Source organism: Oncorhynchus masou, chromosome 30 (genome assembly GCF_036934945.1).
Source record: "Oncorhynchus masou masou isolate Uvic2021 chromosome 30, UVic_Omas_1.1, whole genome shotgun sequence".
In the NCBI taxonomy this organism is placed as follows: domain Eukaryota; kingdom Metazoa; phylum Chordata; class Actinopteri; order Salmoniformes; family Salmonidae; genus Oncorhynchus; species Oncorhynchus masou.
Genome location: NC_088241.1, coordinates 21,625,745 through 21,635,634, shown reverse-complemented (window position 1 = coordinate 21,635,634; position 9,890 = coordinate 21,625,745). Strand labels below are relative to the sequence as shown.

General features: G+C 41.8%; 1 protein-coding gene and 1 long non-coding RNA gene across 4 annotated transcripts; both read right to left on the bottom strand.

Annotated features, from left to right (window-relative positions):
* Positions 1-2,969: 2,969 nt before the first annotated feature.
* lypc (ly6 domain containing, pigment cell) lies at positions 2,970-4,765 on the bottom strand. The gene is made up of 3 exons (XM_064949847.1): positions 4,214-4,765; positions 3,764-3,883; positions 2,970-3,642 (listed from the first exon to the last, which is right to left on the bottom strand). The coding sequence occupies exons 1-3, from the start codon at positions 4,263-4,265 to the stop codon at positions 3,437-3,439; spliced, it is 378 nt and encodes a 125-aa protein (XP_064805919.1). The 5' UTR covers positions 4,266-4,765; the 3' UTR covers positions 2,970-3,436.
* A 218-nt stretch (positions 4,766-4,983) lies between these two features.
* Positions 4,984-9,882, bottom strand: LOC135522331 (uncharacterized). 3 transcript variants are annotated; one of them, XR_010452673.1, is made up of 6 exons: positions 7,557-9,882; positions 7,232-7,384; positions 6,435-7,047; positions 6,260-6,338; positions 5,974-6,087; positions 4,984-5,776 (listed from the first exon to the last, which is right to left on the bottom strand). It is a non-coding gene; the product is annotated as an uncharacterized LOC135522331 (long non-coding RNA). The 3 variants fall into 3 exon arrangements; XR_010452672.1 differs by having other exon boundaries at positions 6,268-6,338; XR_010452674.1 differs by having other exon boundaries at positions 6,268-6,338; positions 7,291-7,384.
* Positions 9,883-9,890: the final 8 nt, after the last annotated feature.

The window sequence follows — 9,890 nt, the reverse complement described above, 5'->3', positions numbered from 1 at the left end:
TGAAGAGATGAGTCTTCAGTAAAGACTTGAAGGTTGAGACCGAGTCTGCATCTCTCACACGGGTAGACAGACCATTCCATAAAAATGGAGCTCTATAGGAGAAAGCCCTGCCTCCAGCTGTTTGCTTAGAAATTCTAGGGACAATTAGGAGGCCTGCGTCTTGTGACCGTAGCATACGTGTAGGTATGTACGGCAGGACCAAATCAGAGAGATAGGTAGGAGCAAGCCCATGTAATGCTTTGTAGGTTAGCAGTAAATCTTGAAATCAGCCCTTGCCTTCACAGGAAGCCAGTGTAGGGAGGCTAGCACTGGAGTAATATGATCAAATCTTTTGGTTGTAATCAGGATTCTATCAGCTGTATTTAGCACTAACTGAAAATGTATTTAGTGCTTTATGCGGGTAGCCGGAAAGTAGAGCATTGCAGTAGTCTAACCTAGAAGTAACAAAAGCATGGATTAATTTTTCTACAGTTTCCATACTTATGTACATACTACTTCCAATGCAATGTAGAGTCAGCAGACCTCAGTAAATCAATTGCACAGACAAGGGAAAGGAAAAGATATTCAAGCTCAGTAGTTATAATGCTTTATGAAGGCCATGTTTGCATAGGAAATCTAATGACGCCATAGCACTCAAGTTAACCATAGTCAACTGACCAGTAGTTTAACTGTTGCATATTATGAATGGAGCGCATCTTCAGTATGTGCATCCTTAACATACCTGCCCTGCTGTCATTCCCTGAAACAGAAAAGCATCCATGGTAAACCTCACAACATCCATTTTAGATGGGATGAATCTGTAGCCACTGTCATTTCTGCTCTCAACTATGCACCTGAGCAGAAAATAGATTACTGTTAAATCCAAGAAGTTCCTTAAAAAGGGTCAATCTGCAATTGCTACATTCATTTTTGGACTTACAAAATGGACCCATTGATACTTCAAGAACATAACTTATAAATGCTGCACGGGTCTAATTCAGCTGTCATACAACATCAGAAGCCAAAACTATCATTTGAATATCATAGATGGTCAGTACTTGCATCTATTGCTCGGTCTATTAATTTGAGTGTGGTTCCATTTCTCCAGCCCCATCCCTCAGATTTCCGCCAAAACATGAGCAGGGATTTGTTTTGTTATTGTTTCAGCTACAGATTGCCTCTTTAAAAGCAAAGTACTGTGCAAATGATACTGATAGAAGTGATCTGACATACTGCATGTCTATATTACCCAAAATTTACCATAAAGTGAGGCGTAGAGGAGTGTGACTGCTTAATGGTCACATTACACGAGAGGAAATAGAGACGTCCATCTTTAGACATGGAAGGCGCTTCAGCCTGAAAGTACATGGACTTTCCCAGAGTACACGTCGGTTTGGGCAAGTCTCTCCCATTGAGCTGAGGGCGAGACAATGAGTAGTCAGATCTTTCAATTACCTGAGGGCTCATTGAAGTATTCTATAACATGAGGACTATACTCATTTAATGTAGATCAATGACTCATCTATACCCTACCATTACGTGCAGTGAGCATGGAACAAGTTCTGTTCTTTATTGGTTTGGAGACCTTGTGTACCATGTTCAGCATGTAGCCTATTTTATAAGAGTAATGATATCTGGAAAGAACTAAACAAATCTAAAAGAGCAACTGACCATAACTCAACGTTTAAATGTTGTGCCAACCTGACTAATTTATGTACTTCTTGTGTATGCAATGATAACTCCTCCAGTGACATGAACTCAAGGTACACATCAATCCATCATAAAATAGTGTAAATAGTGTAGGCCACCTGTTGACGTGACAGACAACTCGCAGGGTGAATGGTGCAGCACGCTTGATAGACTCTTGGAGCTTCGGAGGGTCATATCGAAGTGTGTTGGAGTAGAACACACGATCATTTACTAGCGGTTCTATTGCTGATAAGTATGCCTATGTCAATATCAACAAGAGGGTATTTCTGAGAAATGTAGGCATATGAATGTTAACAAACACACTCGCTGGAAAACCTTCTCGGCCTTGTGGGAGAAAGCGCTCGGTGTCGTATTCGAACACGGTATCTTTTGTAGATGTATTGGCGGGGCATGTTCCGAGCGTCAGTTACAACGGTAAACCCCCTGAGCCTAACATGTTGTTTTTACCTGCACGAACATCTTGTTGATGTTACAAAGTGTTATCATTTCGCGGGCTTTACTTTTTGGACCAGATAGCTTCTGTGTTGGGTACACCGGGGTCAGTATTTTCCTGACTTGGGTACACCGGGGTCAGTATTCTCCTGACGCTATCCGGTAATTGTTCGTGTCCAGTTCCACGGACCGGAGAGAAATGTTCCTTGTCTACCAGCGGCACCCTTGAGTTCAGGAACACACGCCGTTCGAGGTAAAATGGTGAATCTTCGGCGAGTAATACCTTCACAAAAGGTTTTATAAATGACTTGCGTTCATTTGAGCCTCCCTCTGCTCTTAGACAATGCAAAAGGTCAAGTTGAAAATATAAAACATCTATATTCCTGTACCAAAATATAATAAATCGAGCAAAATCAGGCCCTGCGTCAATTAATCTCCATAGGTATGCCGCGTTCAAATACGAGTCGGAACTGGGAAGCTTGGAAATGTCCGACTTGCAGATTCGTTGACAACCAGTTGGCAATTCGAATATTTCAGAGTATCCTAGTTCCAACGAGAGCGTGAACGCGGCAGTATGCGCCAGAATCAAAAGCACCTCTTGGGGGACCTAGTCGACTATTGGTGCGCACAACGCTCGTGCCACCGAGGCCATTTGAACTGCAGGAAAAAATATTAGATCAATTGGAAATATTCAAATATTATAATATGATTATGCCTACCTATAAGTTTTGATAGGCTAGACAAAAATGGTCAGAGCCTATAAAAATTAAGACATACCCAAATATAGAAAATACAAATAGACAATTATAGATGATATCCAGACAATGTATTATCCATACAGTGGATGCTTTGCGTTGTTAGCTCTCATTTTCAACTTTGATGACAGATAAAAAGGTGGGATATTGTTAATGCTATTATGCCTAGATGTAAAAGTGTTAAGCACATTATTTTATATTACTTGAGGAAAACCATGTGTGTACTTTGCTCATCTCTAAGAAATGGTCAGTTCAATGGAAATGATCTCAGCTGTCCATATTTCATGTACAGAAAGCACACATTTACTGTGTTAAACACCTGGGCCACGTTCAGCAGAATACAACGTTTTGGAACTGATAGAAAGTTTTGGAACTGACAGATAGCGTATTTCTATGTACATTATAACAAACATGCCTCCAACAATTACAACAAGGAATCATGCCAGCTCTGTTCATCACATTTATATCTGAAAGGTTTCGACCAATGCTAGGCATCTGAATGTGGTCATGTTTTCCTTATGAATTTAGCAACAGTAGCATTATCTTTAAAGGTGGGTAAATCACAGTGAGAGAGTGAACGAGAGGAGAGAAAGAGCAGAGCCAATCCAGTAGAGGGCAGAGGGGGCTGCAGCTCCATTACACAGGTGGGTGGAACAGCAGTCATTGGTAAAGGTGAAATTGAGGCCCATGGCGTACTTCTCACCAGTCAGGCCACACAGGGCGGAGAGGACACAGCTCTTCTCATACAGCGTCACACTGAACTCTCCTGTAGATGAAAGGTGTTTTATGACCGAGTTAGCGTTACATTAATGGTGTTATTTGTACACACTCAATCACAAACGTGCGGGCACACACACACACATGTATGTAACTTAAGGAGCTCTCACCGCGCTTCCCCACAGCTTTGCTGGACAGACATTGCTGACCTGGAGGACACTTCTGAGGGAACTTGATACAGTCCAGTGGGGAGATGGCAGGGAAGACACAGGTGAAGCAAAACAGAGGAACTGAAAGAGAAAGGTATTGATTACACTAAGAAGAAATTAAAACTAAAAGTTTGGCGCAGGGACTGAAGGATAGAGATTTTTAATAGGTAATATTGCCAGTGAAGATTATCAGAGGAAGAAGGTGAAGTGTTATGATGGACAGTTGAGGGAAATGGGTGGGAGGGGCTTAAACAATGCTGTTAATGTAATAATGCACAAGTCAATGTACAAAGCTAAACACCAATTAAGCAATTAGCTTCTCCCATAAACACACACACGCACACACAAACACAGTATATGATACATTGCAATATAAGCATTCCCTTTCTAACTCCTTTCTCTTCCACTTACCCACAGATGGTACCAGACATAGTAAAAGCAGATGGCATAGAAGCTGCGACATCACTTGTTTTTTTTGTCTCTCTCCAAACAGACACTATCCTGTTTTCCTTTTGATTTGACTGCTTTCCCAGCTCCTCACAACCTTTGTCTTCTCGTTATCTAGTTAGTCTAGATAAATGATCATCTAAAAAACAATTACTTGTTGCAACCTTCTCTTATCCAGTAAAATGTGTTGATATCGTCCTTTCTGGGGATGCGTCTGTACAAACTAATGGTATTATGCCAGTGCTTTTAGTCTTCCCTCTCTTCATGCATCATCTGCACAGATCTGAAGATAGTATCAAGGAAAACGAGAGGCTACCTTAAATATCTCCAAACATCTCCCCACCCCAACACATCTGATTCAATTAGGACATTAGCCGCCCAGTGATAAGACTGATGTCACTCCTCCGCCACGGCAGATTGTGAAGTTTGCACTGGAGTCTGTATAAACACTCAAGTCGAAACAAACTATTTGAGTATTCAGTTAAATAGTGTGTATTGCAAGGAAGATACACAAATATATTGCTGGTATCTACAGTACTGCTTTGCCGTGTATCGAGGGCCTTTATACAGTGATTCTGTAACCACTTAATAAAGAAGAGGCTTATTGAATCATCCCTTATTTCTTAATGAAACACATGAAGTTTAGAGGGAGGACTGTCAAGTGACTTGCAGTCTTATGACTCGGACTGAAGAGGAGGGGGGCGATGGAGACTGGACTTTATAACGGTATACATTTATTCAGAGGTGAAGTTGAACATAAACAGTACACTGTTTGTGATTCTAATGCAGTCTATGCTGAACATATTCAATTCGCATTATAGATGCCAAGCTGTACAAAATGGCAGTATGACAAGGAGATCAAGTACAGGCAAATGAAACATGCACATTTATGCTCTAAGGGACTCTCATACAATAAGCAAATGGGGCTGAGGTTGCAGAGAAATACTGTTTATGTTTATTTCAAGTACACGTTAATGGTGTAATGCAGAAATGTGGTTAATTGAGAGTTGGGATGCCACACATGACTAGGTTAAACATACCTTCCTAATCATCTTGTTTAAATGGTCCCTTTTCAGCACATTGGTCCCTCTTTCACTTCATCCAGGATAAAACACACACATACGCTTGTATACAACTATAGATAGGGACTCTTCTCTTTCCTTGATTCCTCTCCTCATCTACTTCTCAAAATGCATTGGAGGAGAAGATCAGAGGGGAGGAACCTTATCTTTCTTCCCTCTGATCTTCTCCAATGCATTTTTGAGAAGGAACCAAGGAGAGAGGAAACAATGAAGAAAGATGAATTGAGTCATGCACTACATAATGAGTTTAGTACAACCCCTGTTGGAGGAAAGTGGGCATTGCTCGTCTATCGACCAGCTGCCGCCGCAGCCTGACCACGGAAGAGTCCACCTGCTCTGCGGCCCTCTTGCTGTGCAGGTTGTCCACCCGCTCCAGACATGTGCCCTGTAGCCTGACGAGCTCCTCTTTAGAGGACAGCAGGCAGTGTCTCAACACAGAACTACCCTGAGAGAAAAACAAGACTCAGAGGGCTGAATTCTAACATGAGAACAAGCACTTAACTCGACAATTGCATAAATCAGGCATTGATGTCAATGGAAGACTTGCACAGAAATTTGAGTCTACTGCAGTAAAATGGCTAAGTACATAATATAAGAGAAAGTGTCAATCATGTTCGGTTTTAGAGGAAGACCATTGGTTACCTGTATGAGATGAGCAGCCTCAGGTAACTGGGTCCCAGGGTGTCTGTGGTAAACATTTACTATAGGCCTGTTCAGTTTCTCTCTGGAAAGCATATCCCCGCTGTACTCAGGGCCCTGGAAAACACATGACAACATAAGAAGTTAGGGGTGGAGTAGTGAAGTCACCCACTACAACATTATTACACCAACATTAGTGGCTCTTTCTTGACCAAATAAGCACAGATACAGACACCATCTCCAATGCACACTCTTATCCATGACAAAGCCTACAGATGGTTCCACTCACATACTGACCAGTGCTCTGTCATGGCTGTGATGAATGCAGTTCAGCTGCCTCTGTTAGCAGAAAATGGCCAGCCTGGAGGCTGCAGACAGAATTGTGAGATTTTGCTGTGCGAGAGAATGAGTTTTACTATTTTGACTTTTAAATGTTAAATACTATCGTATGTCCCATGCTGTACCTTCAGAGTGACTGTCTCAGCTATTTTCTTCACCAGAGCTTCACTGACATCTGCCTGATGTTCTCTCGTAGCAGCTGTGATTGGTTCACAGCCAGAGTGGTAGACTCCAGAACCTACTTACATTCTGAGAGAAGGGAAAGATGTGGGTAATTCTTTATTTTACAGACCTGTTTCAGATGATATTTGCATAGTATCCGCTAAGAGTGTATAGTAGAAATGGGCAATTTGTGGGACTAACAAGCAAATGTTAAGCCTACAGCTGCTGGTTCAAATAAATAAATGAATGGCTATTATGTAACTACACTGTCACCATGTAGTGTTTAAGACAAAAACTAGGTGAATCACTGACAAAACAAAGTGCAACCACAATAGGCACTATATGGGACAAGGTGACGTCAATGCAGTGCCGTAAACTGTGTTACATTAGTACAGTATGCTATTGACATAACACATGGAGTGAAGGGGCCAAAAGGCTCTGGTAGTTTTATGAGGCCTTGGGAGGGAGTTCCCTGTCTCCCTGCAGAGAGCGGGAGAGTGAGAGAGGTAGAAGCTCCAGAACACAAGCGTTCTCACTGGCACAGTCCAACAGCTGCCTACTGCACTGACCCAGGGTCTATACATGGCAAGAGAGAGAGAGAAATAAGGGCTTTTTTTTACAGGTATATCAATAGCAAATCAAGGGTCATCTTGACAACTTTCTTGAATAGGCATTAGCATAACTCTAGGCACCTGTATCTATTGAAAACCATAAAAAGAGAAAGCACCCAATCACATTTATTTTATAAAGCCCTGCGTACATTAGCATTTGCCGTAGGCTTTTACAGTAACCTGGCCTCTAGCAGTTAGATGTCATCACCCGTAGTGTGCTCCTCGGAGTGCTCTCCATCTCCTGTTTCAGCTCAGTGAGTTCTCTTTTCAGACTCCAGCAAATGGTCTGCTCCGTCTCTGCCCTGGAAACAGAGAACAATGTGTTTTTTTCTAATAGTTATTACAGTAGATTAGAATACATATAGGCCTAATGTAGTCCAGCAAAGCAGTACCGGGCAGAATAAATTGGGGTCAGGTGGATATATGAAATTAACTCAAATTCAGTTGTGACACACGCAAACACACTGAACTCACAGTCTCAGTAGTAGCTGGTATTATTGTCCTCCCTCCACACTCTTCTTGTTGATCAGCATTTCACACCTCAGGCTCCTCAGCATCCTCTCCAAGAGCCCCCTCTCCCTTTCCAGTTGAATGCATTCCTGTGCTACCTGGCCAGCTTGTATCTCACCCTCCACTTCGCATGTACTCCCCTGCTACCCCAACACTGGCCTCTGCACACTGCTCTCGGAAGCAAGGAAGGGGAAACGAGACCACAAATGTGGTGGTGGTAGCATATGGGAACTAAACATGACATGCGAGAGAATGACATTCAAGTCTACAGATATATATTGTTGTAACTAAATTTAAATTTCTATTGCATTATTTTGCAAAACAGCAAATAGCGCCAACATACATTTTATTTAGGCTAAAGCATTTACAGTTGAAGTCAGAAGTTTACATACACCTTAGCCAAATACATTTCAACTCAGTTTTTCACAATTCCTGACATTTAATCCTAGTAAAAAATCCCTGTTTTAGGACAGTTAGGATCACCACTTTATTTTAAGAATGTGAAATGTCAGAATAATAGTAGTGATTTATTTCAGCTTTTATTTCTTTCATCACATTCCCAGTGGATCAGAAGTTTACATACACTCAATTAGTATTTGGTAGCATTGCCTTTAAATTGTTTAACTTGGGTCAAATGTTTTGGGTAGCCTTCCACAAGCTTCCCACAATATGTTGGGTGAATTTTGGCCCATTCTTCCTGACAGAGCTGGTGTAACTGAGTCAGGTTTGTAGGCCTCCTTGCTCGCACATGCTTTTTAAGTTCTGCCCACTAATTTTCTATAGGATTGATGTCAGGGCTTTGTGATGGCCACTCCAATACCTTGACTTTGTTTTCCTTAAGCCATTTTGCCACAACTTTGGAAGTATTGCTTGGTGTCATTGTCCATTTGGAAGACCCATTTGCAACCAAACTTTAACTTCCTGACTGATGTCTTGAGATGTTGCTTCAATATATCCACATCATTTTCCTTCTGCATGATGCCATCTATTTTGAAGTACACCAGTCCCTCCTGCAGCAAAGCACCCCCACAACATGATGCTGCCACCCCCGTGCTTCACAGTTGGGATGGTGTTCTTGAGCTTGTAAGCCTCCCCTTTTTTCCTTCAAACAGAACAATGGCCAAACAGTTCTACTTTTTTTTTTTACATCAGAACAGAGGACATTTCTCCAAAAAGTACCATCTTTGTCCCCATATGCAGTTTCAGACCGTAGTTTGGCTTTTTTATGGCGGTTTTGGAGCAGTGGCTTCTTCCTTGCTGAGCGGCCTTTCAGGTTAAGTCGATATAGGACTCGTTTTACTGTGGATATAGATACTTTTGTACTTGTTTCCTCCAGCATCTTCACAAAGTCATTTACTGTTGGTCTGGGATTGATTTGCACATTTCACACCAAAGTACGTTCATCTCAAGGAGACCGAACCCGTCTCCTTCCTGAGCGGTATGACAGCTGCGTGGTCCCATGGTGTTTATATTTGTGTACTATTGTTTGTACAGATGAACGTGGTACCTTCAGGAGTTTGGAAATTGCTCCCAAGGATGAATCAGACTTGTGGAGGTCTGCATTTTGTCAAGCAAAGAAGCACTGAGCTTGAAGGTAGGCCTTGAAATACATCCACAGGTACACCTCCAATTGACTCAAATGATGTCAATTAGCCTATCAGTAGCTTCTAAAGCTATGGCATAATTTTCTGGAATTTTCCAAGCTGTTTAAAAGGCACAGTCAACTTTGTTTTTGTAAGCTTCTGACCCACTGGAATTGAGATAGTGAATTATACGTTAAATAATCTGTAAACAATTGTTGGAAAATTACTTGAGTCATGCACAAAGTAGATGTCCAAACCGACTTGCCAATACTATAGTTTGTTAACAAGAAATGTGTGGAGGTTGAAAAACGAGTTTCAATGACTCCAACCTAAGTGTATGTAAACTTCCAACTTTAACTGTATAGCCAACCAGATTGAACATAGTGCACATTCCTTCACTATTAATTTAATTCATCATAACTTTAAAATATTAAACTTACCATTTTCCCGGTGGTTTGAGATCTGAGTTTGTTCTTACACAAAGCATCATGAGCACCACCACTTCAATTGTGTCTGTGCACCTCGGGGTAAACGCGCTACTGCTGCGCGTACGTCTGACAGACCCTGACCGTCCTGCGTCGGTTTGCCACACCAAGTGTTCCGCTCGTCGCATAGAGTGCACCGTATCATCTCGCCAGACTGTGGTCCTATCGCCACAGAGGCGAGGGGAACTGACTGAACAGACATTTATTTACTTAAGGCTTCTTTTTTTTTA

What these genes read in the sequence shown, in the direction of transcription:
- lypc (XM_064949847.1), bottom strand. Translation starts at nt 4,265, where the DNA reads ATGTCGCAGCTTCTATGCCATCTGCTTTTACTATGTCTGGTACCATCT. An exon ending in ATGTCTGGTACCATCTGTGG is followed by an intron (nt 3,884 to 4,213) that starts GTAAGTGGAAGA and finishes TTTCTCTTTCAG; the next exon opens with TTCCTCTGTTTTGCTTCACC. An exon ending in CAAAGCTGTGGGGAAGCGCG is followed by an intron (nt 3,643 to 3,763) that starts GTGAGAGCTCCT and finishes TTTCATCTACAG; the next exon opens with GAGAGTTCAGTGTGACGCTG.